At 39.7% G+C, this 23,324-nt stretch overlaps 3 protein-coding genes across 3 annotated transcripts; 2 read left to right on the plus strand and 1 right to left on the minus strand.

Annotated features, from left to right (window-relative positions):
• Positions 1-967: 967 nt before the first annotated feature.
• Positions 968-4,208, minus strand: LOC146318139 (serine/threonine-protein kinase pim-1-like). The gene is made up of 9 exons (XM_084732501.1): positions 4,145-4,208; positions 3,734-3,871; positions 3,052-3,219; positions 2,796-2,890; positions 2,658-2,705; positions 2,200-2,418; positions 1,428-1,608; positions 1,138-1,311; positions 968-1,059 (listed from the first exon to the last, which is right to left on the minus strand). The coding sequence occupies exons 1-9, from the start codon at positions 4,206-4,208 to the stop codon at positions 968-970; spliced, it is 1,179 nt and encodes a 392-aa protein (XP_084588627.1).
• A 3,840-nt stretch (positions 4,209-8,048) lies between these two features.
• Positions 8,049-11,937, plus strand: LOC146318140 (leucine rich adaptor protein 1-like). Its single transcript, XM_084732637.1, has 3 exons — positions 8,049-8,584; positions 10,203-10,387; positions 11,231-11,937. Exons 1-3 carry the CDS (start codon positions 8,372-8,374, stop codon positions 11,742-11,744), a joined length of 912 nt encoding a protein of 303 aa, XP_084588763.1. The 5' UTR covers positions 8,049-8,371; the 3' UTR covers positions 11,745-11,937.
• A 1,761-nt stretch (positions 11,938-13,698) lies between these two features.
• pgap6 (post-glycosylphosphatidylinositol attachment to proteins 6) lies at positions 13,699-22,624 on the plus strand. Its single transcript, XM_084732447.1, has 13 exons — positions 13,699-13,862; positions 15,033-15,216; positions 15,374-15,575; positions 16,248-16,375; positions 16,576-16,841; positions 17,006-17,352; positions 17,478-17,574; positions 17,966-18,080; positions 19,297-19,439; positions 19,752-19,930; positions 21,058-21,204; positions 21,302-21,418; positions 21,998-22,624. The coding sequence occupies exons 1-13, from the start codon at positions 13,799-13,801 to the stop codon at positions 22,319-22,321; spliced, it is 2,313 nt and encodes a 770-aa protein (XP_084588573.1). The 5' UTR covers positions 13,699-13,798; the 3' UTR covers positions 22,322-22,624.
• The last annotated feature ends 700 nt before the right edge of the window (positions 22,625-23,324 follow it).

Raw genomic sequence — 23,324 nt, forward strand, 5'->3', positions numbered from 1 at the left:
AAATCCTGGCTGTGTTGAGCTTGCTTCGTAGTATACCCCTCTGGACAAGTCGCCAATTCATCGCATCACATCTATGGGCAATTTAGAGTCACCAATTAACCTAGCATGCATGTCTTTGGACTGTGGGAGGAAGCCGGAGCACCCGGAGAGAACCCACGCAGACACGGGGAGAACATGCAAACTCCGCACAGAAAGGCCCCAGGACCTTCTTGCTGTGAGGCGGCAGTGCTAACCACTGCACCACCGTGCTGCCCATGAAATATAGATAAATAGCATTAGCAAAGAGCATATGCTTTTTGCGTTGACATCTTCATGATCCGTCCATCTGCGCTGCTCTGCGTAGACTTCCTGATGATCCATCCATCTGCGCCGCTCTGCGTTGACATCCTGATGATCTGTTGATCTGCGCCGTTCTGCGTTGACATCTTGATGATCCGTCGATCTGCACCGCTCTACGTTGACATCTTGATGATCTGTTGATCTGCGCTGCTCTGCGTAGACTTCCTGATGATCCATTGATCTGAGCTGCTTTGCGTCTACATCTTGTTGAGTTGTCATTCTGCGCTGATCTGCGGTGACTTCCTGCTGGTGACCACCATCGTGATACCCGTTATCTCTGATTGCAGTTTTAGGCTTTGTTGATCCAGATCATGCAAAGAAAGCCTGGCTGTGTTGAACTTGCTTCGTAGTATACCCTTCTGGACAAGTCACCAATTCATCGCATCACACCTATGGGCAATTTAGTGTCACCAATTAACCTAGCATGCATGTCTTTGGACTGTGGGAGGAAGCCGGAGCACCCGGAGAGAACCCACGCAGACACGGGGAGAACATGCAAACTCCACACAGAAAGGCCCCAGGACCTTCTTGCTGTGAGGTGGCAGTGCTAACCACTGCACCACCGTGCTGCCCGTGATTGAGCTTTTATTTTAGTCTGTAGTGGATAAATAAGGTGTGTAGATTAAACTTATTTGAGCCACGGGTGAAGCTGGAGCTGTTCCAGGGTGCTGCGCTTCTCAGGTGCTTTGGCCAAACATGCTCTCAAGAAGCTCTGGCAGTCTGGAGAAAAAGAAAGGGGAGAAGGTGAATGTGATGGCAGTGATCCATCAGAATGTGAACAAGTTTTTGATTTCTTACTTTTGGTCAGGTTACTATTGATGCTCATCCTGTTTCTGAGAAATCCTTTGGTCTCAAACACCGTGTCTCTGTGGAGCGACTCGAACAGGACCGCTCCCACCTGCCACACCGTGGAGGGTCCAGGCCTGTAGGTGCAGCGGCTGTACCACTCCGGGGGGATGTAAGCAGAGGTACCTAGAATACACAAACATAATAACAAGATGTGAGGATGGGGAGAAGCTTTGTTTGAATGTTAAAGTCACAGACAGGTAAATATGAGTGGAAAGCAGCATAGAAGTTCGACATCTCACCATAAAAGATGCTGTAGGATGATCTTTTCTCAGTAAAACAGCCCAGGCCAAAGTCAATCAGGCGAACACGCGGGACATCCGAGCCGGTCTCGATTAGGATGTTTTCCAGTTTGATGTCCCGGTGAAAGATGTTCTTATCCTTAAGTTCTTTTGCTGCGTCGACCAGCTGTTTCATTATGATCTGACAGAGACAGAAAGACAAGGGTGAGGTATCAAATTTTCAAGGCTGTGATTCAAAGCTGACAACAACTGCAACATACATAGTTTCTACAACTATCTACAAACCTACAGACACTGAAATAATGTATATTTTAGGAATCTGTGGGGCTTTGGTTCCAGATTCTGCATTGTGTTTCTACCTTTGTGTTTCTATTCATTGAAACTGGTTCAAATACCAGGACAAAATGCACCTGAGATAATGTCTGTTAAGTTACAGGGCAGGACAGGGTATTACAGAAACTTCCTAACTTGCAAATCCTATCTTAACTGTTTGGTTGCCAGGGTGATTATTGTTAGGACCTGATTTCAGAGAAAAGACATTACAGATGACAGTTCCTTTGTCAGTGTTCCTCTCCTAACTGAAGATAGGAAAAGTGTATTACACAAGTATCCTAACTTCCCAAAAACTTAAATAAACTCTCCTAACTTCAGGATAATTGTTAAGTTGGATTTCTCAATAAGTGTTAGTAACACCTCTAACTCATCTGTCTTGAAGTGGTTTTCCTAACCCGAGTTAAGATATGAAAGGCTTGAAACACACATGGCCACTTACCTTGGCTTGGTCCTCCTGTAGGGAGCCTCCGTTGGCCTCAATGTACTCTAAGAGGTCTTTGCAGGGGACTGGTCTCTCCATCACCAGGATGAGCTCCTGGTCCAGATCATACCAGTCCAGCAGGGACACTGGTGCTGACGTCCCCACTGAACCATCTGTTCCAGTCTGCAGTTTCAACATGATGGCCACCTCCATCGCAAGCTGGGTCCCATTCTGGTCCTGAAACATCACAACAAGATGGAGGATGAGGGGAAGAAGTTCCAGAGATTCACAGCGAGAACCACCATTAATACAGAATACTTTCAGCCAATGAGAGCAGAGAAACAGCAGATTTCAACAGCTTTTCTTTGGTGATATACTTCTTTTTAACCATTTCAGGACGTTGCTCAAAACAGATGCAAGATGGATCTGTAGATGAATGTGTAGTTAAAAGCAAATATATCTCCAAACTTACTTACCTTATGTTTGCAGAAAATGTTGTCTTTAGGAATGTGTTTGATCGCAACCTACAAGACACAAACAAGACTTTGGTTAGTACTTTCTGACCACTGTGCATACATGTGTGTGTATGGTGTGCGCTTGTGTGTAACACTTACAGGTAAATTATCTGTTTTGCGATATCCTGCAAACACAGCTCCACAGCCTCCTTCTCCAAGCTGATTCTCTTGTTGATATTTGGCCTCGAAATCAGCTGAACAGACAGATACACATATTTTGTTGAGTCACAGTTCTGAAGAACATCACTTCCATGTTACCAAAGCTCTAATATTGATATTTCCTGTGTTATACCTCATGTAAATCCTCATTTTACACTTTATCTTAAAGTAAAGTCAGACATTAATCACTACTTACCTCTTCGGGCTTCTACTATCAGTTCTTGTTTGATCTTCTGCAGGTCCAGGCTCCTCTGCCTCTTCCTGCTCGGTCCTTCTTCATCAGCGGCGGCCTTTCTCTTCCCGCTCCTCTCGCTAACATCCTCCACAGATGAGTTGTGTCTCTCTAATGCGCCGCTGCTGCTCTCTAAATTAGCACACAACAAAGTTTCACGTTTCAAAATATGTCACCTGTCTGTACTTGGCAGCCTTTATAACCTGACTGAGCCAATATAAAACAATCACCAGACAAATAACTACAATTTCAATAAAACCATTGCTGCTTTACTAATATCCAATCATGTCCTACACCAGACTATCAACAGCAGACTGACCTAAAACACTAAAATAATCTAGTAGGCTACACCGACAAATGTTAGCCTATACTTTCTGCTGGCTAATCCCACAGCATGGTCAGCAAGTGATGGTGAAAATATTTCCCACGGACTTAGATTTTTAAGTTTCCAGTTTTGGGCAATTTATTAGCTCATTATACTCTAATTATTGAAACTGCCTAACATGCAATTCTTAACAACTAAGCATAATCTCCTCTGCTAAGTCTATAGATGACATTGTAATCAAAAAAGATCATAGTTCTCGATCATTACATTAGTCTGACAGCTTTAGTTACTTGTTACTTTTCAGGTTACAGTTTGACATACCTTTCCTGTCCAGGAGTTTGGCGAAAACGTCCATCCAAGAGGTGTTCTGGGGTTCATATTCAGACACCCTTGTCCTCTTGTTGGAGGTCCTCTCATCAGGACTGGCTTTTCTTTTAGTCCCGCCATTCTTTCCAGATGCTGCACAATGTTGATTTGTGCTGTCTAAAAATGAGAAAAACAGTATAATATGGATTTGTTGTGAATTGTTTCCACTAACTATATGAAAAGGTCCTTTAAACATCTCACAGTACAGATTCAGATCACAGACATCTTATCAGGGTGAGGAAAAACCCTTCAACATCATCAGAGGCCTATCTCGAGGTATTAACTCTGAATTAGTCCCTGCTCTACCTGATAAGTCATGGATAATTTACACAAATGAATGCAGATTTGTCTGGATTTCTTACTTACCTCGACCTCTGTTGAGGACCAGAGAACAGCCAGTGTCAATCTTTGGTGAAGATTTGTTTTCCATAATAATGTTCAACAAGTTTCCAAAACAATCACTACGCACTAACAAGCCAATGTCCATCCAACACGTCTATCTGTAACTAACTGTCCACAGTTTGTGTTCTTATGCCTGTTGTGCATGGAACACGGAATGTGGTGACACGTTCTTTAATGACACATCAAAGGACGTGTTCCAAAATGTACCAAAATTCCGCATAAATTAAGGCATTTTTTTCTTTTTTTCAAATCTCAACATGGCCTCCTGCAATTTTCAAATCACAGGAGACACAATATTTGTTAAAGGTGAAATGTGTGTCAAAATGCCACTTGTAATTAAATATTGCCATGCTTTCTTACACACCATGTTTTACAAACTGAAAAAACATCTTTGTTTGGTACAGATCCCTGCAAATATCACAATGAATCAATTTAATATGTTTTTCAATGAAAATGAGAATAATAATGTAAAAATTACCACTCACTCTAATACTGCATATAATAATATAACAACAATATCGCAATTGCAGTATCAGTTTTTAACAGTCTTTTTAATATTAGTAAAAAATTTTGCCCTTGAATAAATTGGGTGTGAGATATTTGAATGTGTAAACCAGACTAAGACACTGGATAACTGATATTAGTGGCCCAATACTGGTCTATAATGGCTATATTGGTCTATATCAGTATGTTGTTTGATATGCACACCGTTAACACAACATAATGAAGATAGTTTTTATTTTTTATGCATAATTTTATGTATGGTTTATCATATTTTCTCAATTCCAATATGGATCCTTCCTAATATTGGGATTGGCATGAGCCCGAAAAATACAGTATTATTTGGACTCTTTCTCTTCCCTACTAAAATGTCCTCAGGTGTTTTTTATGAACTGTTCATGTTGATCTAAATGTCAAGCACCGTAAATTAATACATAACTTTTTTTTAGCCATGCTAGAGACATGGCTTTATGGATGGCAATTTCGTTGTGTCAGTCAGGTCAACACTTTTATCCAGAATTAAACATCTCACCAACCATTAGATGAGATTTTGTGACATTCATGGTCCCCAGGACATCAGTTTTACTGGTTCCAGTGACTTTTTCTGACTTTTCTTTTAAGGCCACCAGCAAGTCTTTTAGTGAAATTTCTTGGGAATTTTGTTTTTACAGACTTGAACACTGTTCAGTTTCCATCCAGATTTTGACCTGTTTTGATTTCACAGCCACATCTGCATTTGTGTGTACTGTATGCTTGTGTGAGACACGAGGTATATTTAGTCATTCTAATAGTGTGTTCACTGCATAATTATACATGTTAATTACATCCTCTAAAATTGTGGTTCTCATCCATCTTTTCCCTTATGGGACCCCTTATTTATTATGAAACTGACATCTCCTATATGAATATTTCATATTATAGTTAATGCGCAACAATAACAGCAACATAAAAACTGACAAACTTTTCAATTAACTCAAATAGTGAATGCAATAACACGTATTAACAAGTGATTTGGATGAATTTTGACAAGATTATTTCTTGTGGAAAATTTCATCATTTTCATTCTAAAACTTTTTAAGTCACACATACTTAGAAGGCTTTTTTTTTTTGTCAAATTCAGTGTTTTTTTTTCTCCCAGACACTTGGCCATTGTGAGGCTTTTTAAGTTTAAATAATAATACAAACTTTAAAAATTACAATTTCATTTAGTCTTTTTTCACAGAAATAAATTAAATGCTTTGATGCTTTGATATTTTTTTTTCTTCCTCACAACCCCTCATGAAGCTTTGTCAATCCCTAATGGGGGTCAGGATCCTTAGGTTGGGAGCCAGTGCTCTACAAAGAAGCATTTCACAAACTTGTTTTTAGGTATTTGTCTCCCTTTAATAGCAGCCAGTGGTAAAACCCTCCTGAAACTTTCCTCCCAGGGTCTGACTTTTCTTCTTAGATCAAAATGAGGCCTAGGGTTAGTTTTTGTAAACTGTGAGGCATTATAAACTTATTTTCAGTCATTCATTCTGTCAGTCACTTTACCTTTACTCCTGCTTCATCAATATGTGCCAGTCACTCCTCAAATAAAACACTTATTGCACAGAAACTGGCCTGAACCTCAGTCATGAGGAAGCATGAAGCTCCCGTTACTGTTGCCCTGATTTTGAAAGACATATGGGGCAAGATGACAGACGAATAAAAATAAATAATCTATTTGAGTGGGTAGCAGATGTTAGCTTCGTCACTGCTTATTTGGCTCGTCTCTGTGTCTAAAAGTGGGCTGTGCAACTGTACAGACCTGTTTCATCGACAGAGTCTCTCTGGGGAGTATTAAGCACTTTCACACTGTAAAGTACCAATTCAACATATTTCTATGACATAATATGTATAAATACCTTTGTACATTGCAGTAAAAGTTACTTACTAATAATTTAATTTACTTATTATTTAGACCAGACACCAAATCCAGCACCTGCATATTCTGTATATCAAAAATCTTTTTATAAATACGTATCCCATATCTCGTATTCAAAAATTAAAAAAAAACAAAAAACTATAAATATACCTTAATTAGCCAAAAGGCTAGTTTTTTATTGACAAGATGTAAAGTTGTCAACCTAAAATCAATATGAAAATTAAGAAAGAAATTAATTAAAGAAATCTGAAATCCCAAGTTCCATTAACTTCCTGTGCAAAGAGTCGCTCTATCTGTCTATCTGTCTGCTCTGTTTATGAAAAATAATTAATAATACAGGATCTTATTTGAAGAGTTTTTTAAAAATATTTTGGGGGCTTTTGCCTATTTTGAACAAGACATGTGAAGGTAGACTGGAAAGGTGAGAGAGACAAAGGAGACGACAGACAAAAATAAAACAGCTTAAATAACAATTTATATATTCATTCTTAATTAAAGCTAGAAACATCAGGTGGGCCGAATCAAACATTATGGTTAGCCAACTTTGGTCCGAGCACCACAGTTTGGGCAGCCCTGATCTAAGTAAAGACTAATAGGCTCTACAGAGGCCAGATGAGACTGTTTGTTACTTTCAATAACTGGATGGTTTGAGACAATTTGTTTTAGAGGCATTTTTCATTCTCACTTATGTAAAATGCCTCTAATTTGTGGGATACTAAAGTACAAGAGTAATGTATTTAGTTACATTTCACCACTGAAAAAACATAACCCAACTCAGTTTGGCAGCTTTTTGACATCAGAGTACAAGTAACTTATTTAAAATGAGTGTTAATAACAAGTTGATAAAAAACTGAGTATTTGTAATTAAACTTGATGTTAGTATTTACAGTGTATGTTCCCAGTGTCCTACATAAGGTCCTGTGTTCTCAGGGTCCTGCCAAGGGCCCTATTTCCCCCAAAGTCTTATTCTTACATTCCCTAACTCTATATAGCACATAGGGGCTTAGGGGTTAGAACATAGGACTCTGGGAATTTGTTTTGCACCTGTCCACTAAGGAGGTACACATTATTACATACATTATGATAGAGACAGGGAGAGATTTCATTAACACTGTAGCCTGTGCACATCACATTTTATACAACTATAGGTTTTCTGGCTTTACATTATAATGTAATATTTTTGATTGGCTTCATAATAAAATGTAGATCATCAACACTCTACCACATTGACTAGTGATGTGTGTGAAATTCTTGTTTGTTTTCCATGTGGTGGAATGAAGGTTTGATTTGTTAGTAATGTTTAGATTGTGACTGACAGCCTGATAATGGCACGGGAGTCGGTGCGCACAGGCGTCACTGAAGCCTCTCCATGTGACTGCTGGTATGAGACTCCCACCATTGTTTGAGGACTACACAAAGAGCACTTCCACTTTCCAGCACCACGTTCTGGGCCACATACCATCAATGCCTCTGTAGAGTGTGAATGGTGACAGCAGTCAGCAGGACAGATGAGCCGCGCGTTCACACTTCCAGCGTTTTCATGGCTTGCTCTGCGCTTCTGTGGCAGGTTTGCCGGCCGGGATCATAGTTTACTGTGGAGTGTTCAGGAATATAACGCGTGAACTTCAGTCAACAAGTGTGGGAGATTTATGGGTGTGTGATTTCCCCGCCGCTGGGGTCTAATTTCAGACCGTGGAAGTTGGAAAGGTAAAGATTACGCACAAGCTCGTCTCCGTCCTTAAGCCACCGATCGGACTATTTGAGAGTAATAACTGCGCGGAGTGATGGAAGAGGAAATCCTCAACGATTCCTTCCCAGAGCTGAAGGAACTGGAACATAAGGTTGGCAGGAAAACACCGGAGAGCCTTTTGATTTGGATGAAAGATGCTGCGGACTGCGAAGATGATTGGAAGTCTGATGCGGTTGACAAAGGAGACCGTAGCTCTGCCTTCAGCGACAGCTTCTCTGATAAAATAAGCAACTTAAAACAAGAGATGGTAAAGATTCCTATTTTGCTCTCAGCAATGAGTTTTCAGTCATTCATCATATTGTAATTAGGGGAGACCTGGGACGGTAGTCACACCTTTTGTTTTAGCATCAGTAACTCAGTAGTTCTTGGTGCTAGATCTCTCAAACAGAACCCATATTTGTTTACTACAAATTCACTTAATGTCAAATATATGTACGAGCTCCACTGTTTGAACTTACCCCACTGCTGTGTGGAGCTGAGAATGAATGTAACAGTGAGAGGTAATTTGATTATTTAATGTCCACACCATTCAGATTATTAGATAATATTACTGGAGAATAAAGAATAATCATTTTAGATGAAAGTGGCAGAAAATCCCTCTTGAAATTAAATTGAAAATGAAAGAAATGCAGATGCCTGCCCCGGGGCTGCAGGCTTTGTTGGCCCAGAACTGACAGCATACAAACTTGACCCACACTTCTTTTTGACTTGAGTGTTACATGCAAAGTGCTGAAATTCTCATTATGTTCATGCACTGTTGCAACTGTCCCCACCCCAAGCAGCCATTACATAGCATGACTGCAAAACGTCCAATTAAACCAGGGGGAACTGCTACTTTAGGTTACAATATAATGAATGCTAAGCAAAAGATTATCTTGAAAGAAACTTACTTCTTTATTTGAAAATATATATTTTTTGGTCTTGAAATCCACAGTGTTACTTCACAAAGACATGCCAGTTCTTCTGTGATATCAAAAAGGAAATGGGTGCGTCCCATATTGATGACATCACTGCAGCTCTTTTCTGAAAGTGACTAACCAAGTGTTACAACACTCCCGGTCTCCCCTACAGTGCATTTAAAATGAAATGTTTTGTAACTCAGCGTGAGTTTGTATTGTTTGAGTGTTTGTGGTTTGCCTGCATGCGCCCAGCGTCTTTCCATATCTGAAAACAAATATTTTAATGCCACAACTTGCACAACTTGTTTCAGCAGTCGCTGCTCTGTTTATTCTGATGACATGTTTTCCTCTGAACTGTACAAATGTCAAAACTGCTGAGTTCCATTCTGAACCACTTCACCTGCTCATTTTGATGCCTGATGACAGACGGTGTCACACGTCTCCCCACCACACCCTTCACCTGGCCTCCCTCTCATTCACCTCCAGTGATTTAACACACTGGCTGGATTCCTCCCGCTCATTCTCTGCCACCTCACTCCTTCATCATTCTTTTCTTGCCATTTGTTTTTCTTCTGCTTCATCAAAATTGGAATCAAGCAGTTTATTGCCAAGGAGAGAGACCTGAGAGAGGTGCCACAGTGAACGTACACACCTCTCTTAGCTCTCCCCACACCTGCAGTGCACAGACCGGGCTATATTACAGAAACTTACTAAACTCCAGAACCTTAACAGTTTGATAACCATGGTAATTAGGACTTGATTTAGGAAAGACATTACAGGTAGCTAACTTATGAACTATAGTGTTGTTTGCCAACAGTAACTAACAGTAGTGTTCACTAAGTGTGCAGTAGCTGAAAACTCTTCCTATCTTAACTTCAGGCTTATTTCTGTAATATGGCCCCAGTTTCCTTATTTACACCTGCGTCATGCTCATCTAGCCACACTAACTCCACGCTATTCATGCAGAGGTGGCTACGTTCTGCCGACGTGAGGATTCTTCGCCAGCTGGTGGCCGTGCACGAGGGGATCGAGGCCATGCGTTGGCTGATGGAGGAGCGGGATGCTTTAGCCAGCCGTGGCAGCAGCTTGACAGGCAGCCTGAGCAGCCTTGTGACTGTGGAGGAACACGGACCCTCGATGTCCCCCTGCAGGTATGGCACAGTGTTTAGAGACGTAGTTCATATGAAAAACTGCATTAAACAAAGCAATACCAGAAATAAAATCTTACCTTAATCCTCACCAAAATATTCATTTAGTCGAGGTGAGTCCTCATTACATATTAAGAGGCGTTTGCATTGCAGATTTTATGCAGTACAACAAAATATGTCCTGATAAGAGACCCATAAACATAACATTCATTCTTAACTAAACCAATACAGTGTTATCTCACAGTTACGGTTATCATATTTGACATTGAAAACACATAATAAATCCATGCAAACATACCATATTTTAGCCATTTAGTAGCTTCAACATGGGTCTGACTTTAACCCCCTTCTTTGTAAAAATGTGTGCTGCTAATTTCCCACGTCATCAATTTGAAGTGGCTAATCAGGATGGCCTGGAGGTGGGAGCCTGTGAATTCAGTGGTGCATGCTGGGTCATTTCTGTCAGTCAGACAGAAGTCAAACACTGTGGTCAGTTTTTTCCCTACAGTTTAAATCTTGGGATTAAAATGTGTCTTACTTGAGAATAAAATGATATATAATATAATGTATTTTAAGTATTTTAAATACACAAATACTAGTCATTTAAATATTTTGTTATGGATTACATCTTATTTTATTCTGCCCACCAAAAAAAAAACAAATGGCAAAATATTCAAAAGTAATTAAATACGTAATTGAAATACTTCCCATTTCTGGCAGTAGTCATGTAAAATCTTTAAAGTTGAACTGAGAGTTTCCTAACATGCTGGGTGTAAATTTAAAGCATTTTTAGTGTCTGTATTCAGGCTTCATATGTGGCTCAATATTCTTCTGTTGCTCCCACAGAGAAAGTCTGAGTCCAACTCAGGATTTGACTGAAACCATCAGTGAGGAATCAGAAGATCACCCACCACACAGTGACCGCTGCGATTCAAACCACAAGAGCTACTTTGACATGTTGAGCCCCGAGTCTGCCGAAGCAAGACCCCCTACTCCATCCACCTCCAGGCATGTTCAGGCATCGTTTGGTCCTGCCAGTGTTTTGCTTAGAGCCAGCTTACCCAAATCACAACCATGGGACTTGAATGCATCTCCTTCACGAGACGTCAGATCTGGTACTGATCCCATCAGAAGAGCTCTGCTCAGATCAAGCTGGACAAGAAGAGAAGTTAAAGTGGATGATGGTAGTTTCACCTTCACTGGAAAGTCAGAGGAGGCACAGATAGAGCACCAGGAGAGTTTCAGAGTCTCTCAAGACAAAAAAAAAGAAGATAGCGTGCCCACAAGAGAGACAACTCTGCTTGGGTATGATGCTCAGTGGTGCTGGGTGGAGTCACAGGATGATGTGACGTTTCTATGATCTTTTATAAGCATAGTTTAAATGTATGATCTTTGGTTTGAAGCTGTTCCCCTCAACAGTTAACTGCCAGCAGTGAAGTGGGGTTTAAAATGCACTTTGAGACTTAAGAATGAATGATGCTTTAAGATGAATATGTCACTGTCTCTGTCACTCTGTCAGTGCTTTTGGTTAGGACTTATGCCCTCTTTTTTTTTCATTTGCCTGTGTATTTTAGGCATTCCAAAATAAAACCAACAAAATATTTTTTATTAAAAACGAAGTAAATAACATGAAGGAGCTCTTTAAAAGACCAGTGGGTAGGATTTAGCGACATCTAGGGACGAGACTGTAGGTTGCAGTCCCCCAAAGTCCCCCAAAATCTTACACACTAGACCTTTAAAAAGATATCTAGAAGTATTATGTCCTTGTCTGATAAATGTTTTATGCACTGGAGACTTAATTTTAGAGACACTGATCATGAACGTTAGTTGTAAATTAGTGGGCCTTCTTTGTTTTTAATTTTTTTGCACTGAATTTCATTTTATTGTCCTACTGTATTTATAAGTAGTAATCGTGTTTTGTATTTGTTTCTCATATATTGTCTTGTCTCCTTGAAATCTTTTACAATTGTGGATATAATGCAACAATAAACCAAGATGATGCAACTGCTCTGCTTAAATTGTTATGCAATGATGAGCCTAGTATACCTGTTGGTAATAAACAATACAAAAAATATATTTATTTCTGTTCTTTTTTGCTTTTAAACCCAAACAGTAAATGGATGTATGCACGTTTGATTGTAACATGTCCTTAAATGTGAGACACAATTTATGTCAAAGTAACAGCAAGACACGTTACAACATCTTATAATCAGTGGTAGAAAGTACTCTGATCTTTTGCTTGCATTTAAAATCATGCTTAAGTAAATGCACAAAAGTATTAACATCAAACTTTACTTAGTGTGCCTAAAGTAGAAGTATTCATTATGCAGAATGGCCCATTTCAGAGTAATATATGCTATATTAATGTCTTATAATTATTGTTCCATCAATGTATTCATCACTTTAATGCTGCAGCTGATTGGATGGAGATCAGTACTTCTGGGCAGGTTGAGCATTCCCCTGTGGATCAATAAAGCTTCATCGTAACCTAAAATAATACACCATAATTTTTTGTTTGCTATATTTTGCATTAATACTCTGAATCTGCAAAGTAAATAGTAGCTAAAGTTATCATATGAATGTAGTGGAGTAAAAAGTGCAATATTTCCCCTGAGATGTAGTGCAGTGGAAAGCAGCAGAGGATATAAATATTCAAGTAAAATGCAAGTGCAAGTAACTGACTTGTGTAAATGTACTTAGTTACTTTCCATCGCTGATTATTATTACATTCCAACAACATTCCAGCGCTGTTTCATGTTTAAATAGACCAGTGGTATCTTTATTTTTTGTCTTAAGTTACTGTCGCGTTTACAAAAGGAAATATAGGCAACTATGTGTTGACTCAGAAACATTCATAAAGATTATAATTATAATCCCTTTCAGTCATGACTTCTGTCCCACTAGAAGTGTGATGGTGGCTATAGCTGCAGAGACCTTGCCCTCTGTCTGTATTTATCATTTTTATGCTGTACTCCGGACGCAAAACGTCGGTATTTCACATCCTGGAAATGACATACAACAATAAACTATTTTAGTCTTTCTGGTGCATTTAAAAACAGCTCAGACAAATTAAATTTCTACGTTTAACATTGTAAATAACCCACAAACAGTTCTATGTAACTTTAATGATATTAGCGCATTATTTCTTTGAAAAATAATTAAACAAATAAATTAATAATAATAATGAATTAATGAAAAGTTCCAACTCGTTGCTAATAGGTCGTTTGTATGTCTGATTTTAGTTTTTCCTATAGACCGCAAAGGCAGCACCTGACGGCCATCTTTACGTCACGTATTTACATAGCAATCAGGAAGTGTTGTGCAGGTAGGATGATTTCCCTACGGCGATAGATTTGTGTGACATTACAGGTAGAGAAAGGACGATGTAATGGTTCAGACACTCGTCAGGGAAACATGGACTTTTGTTTTCTACGTGGTCTCATTCTCGTCGCCCTGACGGCTCGGACTTTAGGAGACGGTGAGTGTTTTCAGCTAAAAGGGCGAAGTCAAATCAAACCGATGTTAGCATGTTTGCTAACTACCTCCACCTGCTAGTTTTCATGAATGCGAAAGACCTTTTGCGCTCTATACGGTTGTCTCACGCTTCTCATACAGTGTTATGCGCATTCTTAGAGAGAGGTTTTCGACAGCCCTATGCCTGGTGTGAAAATGACAACATCTATGCAGCGTTTCTCATTCACCCATACTGCTAATTGGTTATTTGACTGGCAAGTCTGTAGCTAGTTAACTGTTTGTGCGTGTGCGTTTAACAAAGTTGACAATTTCCTTCATTTTCTCCTTCAAATTATTGGATCTTACAAATACATTGTGGATATTATTATGGAAGTAAGGTGCCACTTTACAAGAACAGGCTATTAGGCTGTGAACACTTTATAAATCATTAATAAGCTGTTATAGCATTAGATAAAAAGGGCAACAGTCACCTGTTGCTTGCCAGATACTGAGCCCACCTTTACTGTTTAGCCTCGGCTCTCATTGCTTTATTTGTCTTGTCCATCAGCCAGCACTTCCTGTCAGCTCCATCACATATTCGTTAATAAATTACCAGCATATAACCACCGACATTATCATCATCATCATCATCTTCATCGTACTATTATTGTTGTTGTTGTTGTTGTTGTTGTTGTTGATGTTACTACTACTGCTACTACTTTATTTGACAAGGATCTTGCATTCTAATAACATTTCTGTGAAATATGCTACAGCCAGAAAGGCTCTTTTCATTTCTTAAAGTCAACAGTATGTCAAATTATCAGATTCATACATTCAGGCTTTGACAATATAGTTTGCTTTGACATTTTTAGGATGCACCATTTTACACTTTACATTTAGGCTTCATTTTTCCGGTTTCAATGTTAATAAATTGTTAGTAAGATTAACTATTAGTAAGCAGTAACTGGATCTTGCCAGATAGTGAGCCCACATCAGTGTATGAAAACTGTAATGGTTTATAAAGTGTTTACATTTAAAACCTGATTAATAAACCATAACTTCTGCCTGTTCTGCAGTAGATTTTAGGTTAATGCTGGATGCATTTTACATTGAGAGGGGTCCATTTTCTCTGAGCCACGTGTACTATACGAGTCCAACTTTCCACTTTGATATACTGAAGCCTTTTGCTCTACAGATGGACAGGTGACGTTTGTGTCAGAACTCTCGTCCAAGCCGGCTCAGAAGTTGTCAAAGTATGGCTGGTACGGCAATGTGAGGCTGCAGAGGTTTCATATACCGGAGGAAACCGCCATCGCTCGCTGGCTGTTCTCTGTCACCAAGGGCCACAACTTCCACTGTGGACAGCACAACGTCACCATGTAAGGCATAAAAAGTTGTGCGTCGTGAAAACACCCACACATTCTCTCTGCTGTATTTTAGTTTCAGCTACCCTTGTGACTCTTATTTATTAGTTTCTCTGCTGAATCTTGTGCCAGTGCTTCTCTTTTTATTCTTATGTTTCTCTCTCCTTCATAGTCATATTCGATGGGGTGCCCCTCCAGTCATAAACCCAATAGGGTCAGTTTTTCCCAATGCAACGCTATGGAGCCCCTGTTTGTCTCTGATCCTACCGGTGACCTCACACAGCTCAACAACCTTCAACCTCTCCAATCCAGCTCCTGGTGACTGGTACATTGCTGCCCATTTGCCTGAAGATGATGGTCGCATAGAGCAGAAGGTCTGTATAGAGCTGTATCCAGCACTTGCTTGTTAATTTCTGTTTTTGTTTTTGTTGTTATGATTTTCTATGTTGTTTTTTTTTTCCTGGTCTTGTCACTGGACCTTTACTATGAACACTATAGTCATTAAAATTGCTGCAATTTTCATGAGGACCATTTTAAAGAAAGATTTTTTGTGGCCTGGATGTGTTAAACTGTCACTTTGACTATGAATTTGTCCATTGTTTTGTATTAGAAGGCCAAGATAAAGTGTCAGTATTCCAATCATGCTCTACTTGAAAACTTGCCTTTATCTCAACCTGTTCCACCGGAGCAGGGGTTCGAAGGATTGCTTCTGACATAAAGTAGCTGAACCACATTCCTCACTGTCTTCTTTTTCTTGGCCTCTGTTCATATTGCTGAACTGCACCAGATAGTGTAGCCTTATTTACCAACTGCTGGCCTTGAAAGAGACATTCTGTTTCTGTTTTATCTTATCTCTCTATAATTTTATTTTCATGTGCATTAGTCCCCCATTGTTTAACTGTCAATCTTACTACTGACTGCGTTTATCAGTTGTGTGTAAAACACTTTGAACTTCCTGTATTAAAGGTGCTTGACAAGGAAGGATCGATTGAAGAGAATTATCCATTAGTACATCTAAATTAAATGCTTTTGTCTTCATCTTTTAGGGCTTTCCGTCCTGCTCCTACTTCTTCCAGCCTCAACTATCAATCAGGAGAGCAGTCGACACACCCACTTTGCAGCAGGGCACATTCCTCCAACAGACTGCAGCTCCTGACAGGCCTGCACGCCTTAAGTAAGAAGCGTCTGTGTTTTACTTCCTGCAGCCAATCCTTTGTTCTGTTTTATATAGGGATGCACAAAAGATGCAGATAAATTATTAATCAATAATGGAAAATAGTATCAGCCAAAAAAACAACATATTGTGCATCCCTAGCTGTATATTTTTCTTATCACTCTACATAAGTTTCCTTAACATATTTCTGTGTTTCTTAGGTTGTATGTTCCAGAGTTTGCCTCTTCTCTCTCCGTCTCTGTGGCTGACTGTTCATCAGGGGAGGCAGCAGACAGTGGAAACTGCTCACTGGTCCTCAGGCTCGGCTCTGTCTCTCTGCAGTACGGCCCAGTAACAGTGAACTGCTCAGGGATCAGCTGCTCAGCAGCACTTTCTAACCCACCTTGGGACACCTGGTTGCGAGTTGTTGTGGAGAGCAGCCAAGACAATCGTACCGTGACGTTTAGTATTGTCTCAAACTACACAGGTGAACATAGAAGCATGATCTGGTCACATGCAATCTCAAAACAGATGGGACCTCCATGTTAACTTTGTTGTACATGAAACATAAGTTTCACACATTGTAACTCTGTTATAATCCTCAAGTAACCTGTATGTATATTTTTTCTATTCTGCCTTTGTCTGCCTCAGTGGGATGTAAGCCAAAAAGTGTCGGCCTTACAGCAGATGACGACATCAACAAGCTCCAAGGGAACAGCAGCTATACCAACTCAACATCAACAGGCAACAGCTCAGTGGTTACAGACACAGTCGCCCTCAGCAACAAATCAACATCCCTACCGACACCGTTACCAGTGTCAGCGTGTGTGTGGAACATCCCCGTGCTGTACGAGGAGGTGGATGTTCTGTCGCTCCGATTCACTCCCGTCAATGGACCCAACGTCAGCGTTACAGATACACACCCCACCCTGCTCAGCTACCCTCTGCACCCAACAGCCACAGGCGGTACACTCAACCTACAGCTCACACTCAACACTGTGAGTACCACTGAATCTCTAAACACACACATACAGCAATCTGATGAAGCCAGCTCCATTTGAGACACTTGCGTGTCTGTGATGCTTTACTGTAACACGTGTGTGTTGTGTTTGTGTGTGTGTAGACTAATGTGACACTGGGGAATAGCAGCAGCGTGGTGGCCTGTTTCTCTCCCTGGGCTCCAGTCCTCGAACTCAACCAATCTCAACCCTGTCGCACAGGTAGCACAGCTGAATTGCCTGATGTATTCACACCTGCTGTAGCTTAAAATAATAGTTTGGATTATTTGATGTGTGGCTGTCAGGGGTAATTCTTATTGGTAGTCAGTAGACGGTGGTCGTCTCACTCCAAGTTAGGAGAAACAGAGACGAGTACCAGCACAGAAGATAGGTATTTAAGTCACCCAAAAAAGTTAATAACAGTTTAAGTTTAAGCTGGATTTAGAAGATTTCCATCACTTTATTTACTAATGAGACCATGCTACATAATCAAAATTACTTTTTAATTAATCAGCCAATCATATTGATACACTGACTCTCCGCAGTGCATAAGTACTGCTATGAAGCTTGACCGTGAATCAGATTTTGAGGCGTTTCTTGTGTGTACCTGCAGCTTTGTTTGGAGGATATGGTGTTCATGTGAATGTCAGTGTTCCTAAAGCTGTGGTCAGGCTGCCTTTCCCTCAGTCAACAACATGGTACCTCACCCTGCAGCTCACGTGTAACGGGTAAGAACGCAAATATTGTTTTATGTGACCCTGCGATATCTTGCACACTTACAGAATTGTTCATAATTAGAATTGCTCAATAAATTTGAAATCAATCCATACTTTTAGGTCTGGTGTGAGACTTGCTAAATGTAGTTTTGTTAATGAAAACTATAATGAAACATGTTTGTCAACAACCTTTTTTTCCATGACCAAGACAAGATGAGATACAGTGTCACTGGTGTCATTAAACACTAACTGTGACTTTATCAATATTCAACGTTGTGGACGAATAAAGACGACAGTTAAATTTAATCTCACTATACTTTCGCTGTTAGTAAGAGGGAATGAAGCAGTTTTTGTTTTGTATGTTTTTTTTTAATCCAACAGTTTGGTTTCCCTTTCACTCAGAACTCAGAGTAACTTTTATCAACATCAAATTTTACAGGAAGCAAGATAATAACTTTTTTTAATATATATATATATATGTACTTTATATGCCTATTTTGCTCGCTAAAATAAAAATTCTTCTGTTTATGTACTTTTTTTTTTTTATTTTACACCAGCTTTGGCAATGTAAACATCTGTTTCCCATACCAAAAAAGCCCCTTTGAATCTGAATTTGAATTTGACAGTTATAGGGAAAGCTTTGAAGAAAGAAACAAACTGGTATTTCAGTGTTTCTACAGCGCGGCTGAGAAGAAGGCAAAAACAAATGCAATGGTTCATCAGAAGGGAAGCAGTCATTAAACTGCTTAAGAATACTGAAAATCTAAAGGCTCACCACAAAGACATGAGGTAGATTAACAAAACAGTGTTTTTTGAGCTATATTAAGCCAAGTAATGAAGTGGTGGTGTTACATAATGTACTGTAGGCTGTGTTGTGGATCATTACATTGTTTTTCATCAGATAATGATAAGACAAAATCTTATGTGAAATAAGTTTGACTAAAATGACAAGTTGACATGACATGTTAATATAACCTGATGAACAAAGAAGACTAAAGTGTCAACACTTTTCATTGACTAAAACTGGAATAAAATAGTTTGTGTTCTTTGACTAAGATAAAACTAAAATCAAGTCAAGATTTTTAGTCAACTAAAACTTGACTAAAAGCAGGATGAAGTTGACTAAGTATGATGAAACCGAGAGACCAAATAATAAAATAGCAGTATTTTTGTCCTGTGCATTGTCTTATGTGATTTTGATATTTGAATGTGTGTGTTTTTCTTGCAGGAGTGACTGTGGTAACACATCACTGGTGTCTGTGGTCCCAGAGGTGTTTATCAGTGCCTGTGTAGAGGATTGTGGGACATATGGAGAATGTAGACTATTGAGATCCTACAGCTACCTGTACGCTGCCTGTGTCTGCAAAGCCGGTACGACTCTCACACATACTCACACTCAGACACACACATAATTCTACATTTGTGAGGATGTTTTTTCACTTAACTTAATGTTAAACTTAATTGTTAACTAAGGCCCCAGTGCAGTCTGTCTTACCTAAAAGAATGTACCATATCTTTTGTTGTCATGTCTTTTTATGAAAAAATTATTCATTTGGTTTCATGGTGTGTGTGTGTGTGTGTGTGTGTGTGTGTGTGTGTGTGTGTGTGTGTGGGTGTGTGTGTGTGTGTGTGTGTGTGTGTGTGTGTGTGTGTGTGTGTGTGTGTGTGTGTGTGTGTGTGTAGGCTGGAACGGCTGGGGTTGCACTGATGATTCAACAGCTCAGTCGTATCGTCGCCAGTTGACAGCGACTCTGCTGCTCACAATCAGTAACCTGTCTTTCCTGCCAGCCATCGTGGTGGCCATCAGACGCTGCTACATCACTGAGGCCGCCGTCTACCTCTTCACGATGTTCTTCTCTACGGTAACACACACACACACACACACACACACACACACACACACTCAAAAACACTCATGCATACATGTGGGAATACTTATTTTCTTTTGGCCTGACAGTGTGTAAGAAGGAAGTTCCAGGTAATCAAATACGATCTCGTCCATGTTTATTTTCTTTGAATGCTTTGGGAGCTCATCAGTGAGCTCATGTGACATTAAGAAAACCTGATTCCTTTCACAACACTGTGAAGACTGCCAGCCACATTTTTTAATGCCAAGGAATGTAGAGTTAAGACACAAACTGTACTTTTTTTAAATGCAAATATTTTTATGACCTAGTTGTATATAACACAATAGCAGATCAATATGATACAGGGATACAAAAACCATCCTGTTATGTTGGTTATGTATAGCCTTACAGTTAAATATCCTCAAAATACATTAATCCAGACCAGATCACGCACAAACGTGGTGGATTGATCACTATGGAAACATCTGTGTGTATTGTATGTGTCATTTGTAACTGTGCAGAATGAGAGCACATAAATGTGAAAGTTAAAGCTATAACATGTAATATTTGCACATTAAAATGTGTATAAACACTAGACATATGTTATATTTTGTTGAGTTGTGTACCTACGTTATCCCAAATGTTTTCAACAATGTTCAAATGCAGAGAAATAAGTAATTTATTCAAGGTAAAGATGTGTTTCCTGTAAACCGTTGCTAGCTAGTTGCTAGTTGCTATAAATCTGGAGAAAATACAGAATATGCCAAGTGCGTCGGAGAGTGAAGAGGGAAGTCCTGCCTGAGTCATGTCAGATAGATTTTCATCAGCAATGGTGGCTGTGTAACAGTGAAGATAACTCCCATGATTCCACGCTACTCCACAATGTCATCAAACTACGTCTTTTGTTATTGAATGTAAGAGAGACCCCTAGTGGCAGAAAAATATAGATTTATTCAAACCAGATTCCATGCATTCAAGCAACACCCAGGATTATTTTTTTGAATTTCTGTAATAAGCAGATTTTGAGAAAACTGAGTTATGCATGTGACAGACTGGTCACTGTAGAAACATCTACGGGACAGTTTTGTAGCATTCGAGTGATTCCTCTTTTTCCCTGTTTTCTTCTTCTCTTCATATTCTAGTTCTACCATGCCTGTGACCAGCCTGGTGTAGCTGTGCTGTGTATAATGGACTACGATACCCTACAGTACTGTGACTTCCTGGGGTCAGTCTGTGCCATCTGGGTCACCATCCTGTGCATGGCTCGCATCAGAGACACATTCAAATATGTAAGACGCTGACTACGGCCTGTATTTCTGGGGTATGAGTGTGGTATTTCACATGCTTAGTGCCTTTAATGCGATCTTTTTATTTTTGTGTGTGTAGACTCTGTTTATGCTCGGGGCTCTGCTGATAGCCATGTCGATGCAGCTGGACCGCAAAGGTCTGTGGAACCTGCTGGGCCCCGTCCTCTGTGCCATACTGATCATGGTCACTGCCTGGGTAAGACATAAACCCAGATACTACAGAGAACACACTGTCTGACCAGAAACTGCTGTTTTCTTTGTTGCTAAAAAAATCTAGGTAGTTACAAAGAGCATTAATTTCATTTTCGTTTCACTGACGAAAACAAGACAGTAACTAAATAAAAAGTAATTTATAATAATAAAAACTATGTTGAAATGTATTGACACTTTCTGGAGAACATCTATATATATAAATTCCACAAATGTAAGTGGGCTTTCTATGCAGTAATTGTAGTAAGTAATTAAATAAATTACTTTTGAAAGTATTTACTGACTGTAACTTTCAGTAACTTACCAACATCAACTGTAGCCTACTTATTGTTAGACTTATGATGGAGAAAGTAGCAGAAATGATTATTGTTAATGTTAATAACAGGTTAATGGAGATTTTTTCCCCAGGAGTATACAGTGTAATGAATTTGGAAATTCTAGAGAAACATTTAAATGATGCATTACACATTAACTAAACCCTTTTTTTTTATCTGACTATTTGTCAACCTAAACCAGTCTAAAACTAAAACAATTCACTTAATTAAAATATTACTTTTGTTTACAGGTGTACCGAGGGGTGCAGCGGCGACATTGTTACCCGCCTTCTTGGAAACGCTGGGTGCTCTACCTGCTCCCTGGGGCTCTCTGCGCCCTGATCGGGGTGTGCTTGTACATATTTGCAGAGACAGAGGACAACTACTACTACACACACTCGCTGTGGCACATCCTGGTGGCCACCTGCGTGGTGTTCCTGCTGCCGCCCAAGGAGAAGGACAGGGAGTTGTTGGGCTGGACTAGAGGCTGGAACTGGAACTGGAGCTGGAGACCCCGGGTTTGTGGGTACACGCTGTGTCAGAGCAGCAAGGATGAACTCTACACCGTCACATAGACGGACCAGAGGTGCTGCATGGAAGTGAAGTGACGAGGCGTTGATTGTAAAACAGCGCTACAAACATTCACATAAGGTAAAAACACAAACACAAGGTGTCTGCTGGTGTTAACTAAATCCAACCCTTGACAGTGTCTTAATCTCTTAAATAAAACATTTATAAAGGACAGTTCACCCCAAAATTAAAATCACAGTTTAGATGGTTTTGGTGTGATTTGCCAAGTTGTGGAGATTTTGGTCGTAGAAATGTCTGCCTTCTCTCAAATGTATAATGTAACTAAATGGCACTGGGCTTGTGTTGCTCAAGGAAAAATTCAACACTAGTGTCTCTTTCAGAAATCATGACCCAGTTACTCAAAATAATCCACAGACCTTATTGTGAGCAGTTTCTTGTAGGAACTATTTTCTTGAACAAATAATATTTCCAGTAGGCTCCACCACAGAAAGAAAGTAGTTCCTTCATGAAACCGCTCACAGGGTCTGTGGATTATCTTGAGTAAGCGAGTCATGATGTCTGGAAAAAGTAACTAGTGTTGAATATTTCAGATGTAATTCTTTGGTGTTTTGAGCGCCACAAGCTGAGTGCCATGTAGTTCCATTATGATCAAGAGAGAGCAGACATCGCTACAGCCGATATCTCCAAAACTCGCCAACTCACGCCAAAACTATCAAGACGGATGAAAAGCACTACAGGTAAAAGGAAAAATATAAAAACTTTTTTTTGGGGGGGGGGGGGGGGGGTGAACTGTCTCTTTAAAATTTATTTAGACCTATATTCTTATAGGTTGACCATTTGGGTAACACAGGCATGTCTATAATGCATTATTAGCACATTCAAATGACATTAGAATCGGGGCTTGACATACAGACATAGACCCTTACAGACACACTGAGGCAGTTCAGTTTTAATGCTCTTTTATTTTCTTTTATTTAGTAGTAATGTGCTGTGTAACCCAGGATTCACATTCTGCAGCACTGTTGTCACTTTGGCAAGGAGGTATAA

Source organism: Lutjanus erythropterus, chromosome 12 (assembly GCF_056507025.1).
Source record: "Lutjanus erythropterus isolate fLutEry1 chromosome 12, fLutEry1.hap2, whole genome shotgun sequence".
In the NCBI taxonomy this organism is placed as follows: Eukaryota; Metazoa; Chordata; class Actinopteri; order Lutjaniformes; family Lutjanidae; genus Lutjanus; species Lutjanus erythropterus.

Excerpts from the sequence above, each read along its gene's own strand:
- pgap6 (XM_084732447.1), top strand. The coding sequence starts at position 13,799 with ATGGACTTTTGTTTTCTACGTGGTCTCATTCTCGTCGCCCTGACGGCT. Across the intron at positions 16,842-17,005 it reads TATTGTCTCAAACTACACAG|TGGGATGTAAGCCAAAAAGT; the intron begins GTGAACATAGAA and ends TGTCTGCCTCAG. Across the intron at positions 19,440-19,751 it reads TGCCTGTGTCTGCAAAGCCG|GCTGGAACGGCTGGGGTTGC; the intron begins GTACGACTCTCA and ends GTGTGTGTGTAG.
- LOC146318139 (XM_084732501.1), bottom strand. The coding sequence starts at position 4,208 with ATGGAAAACAAATCTTCACCAAAGATTGACACTGGCTGTTCTCTGGTC. Across the intron at positions 2,891-3,051 it reads GATAGTAGAAGCCCGAAGAG|CTGATTTCGAGGCCAAATAT; the intron begins GTAAGTAGTGAT and ends CTGTCTGTTCAG. Across the intron at positions 1,609-2,199 it reads TACAGGAGGACCAAGCCAAG|ATCATAATGAAACAGCTGGT; the intron begins GTAAGTGGCCAT and ends TGTCTCTGTCAG.
- LOC146318140 (XM_084732637.1), top strand. The coding sequence starts at position 8,372 with ATGGAAGAGGAAATCCTCAACGATTCCTTCCCAGAGCTGAAGGAACTG. Across the intron at positions 8,585-10,202 it reads GCAACTTAAAACAAGAGATG|AGGTGGCTACGTTCTGCCGA; the intron begins GTAAAGATTCCT and ends CTATTCATGCAG. Across the intron at positions 10,388-11,230 it reads CCCTCGATGTCCCCCTGCAG|AGAAAGTCTGAGTCCAACTC; the intron begins GTATGGCACAGT and ends TTGCTCCCACAG.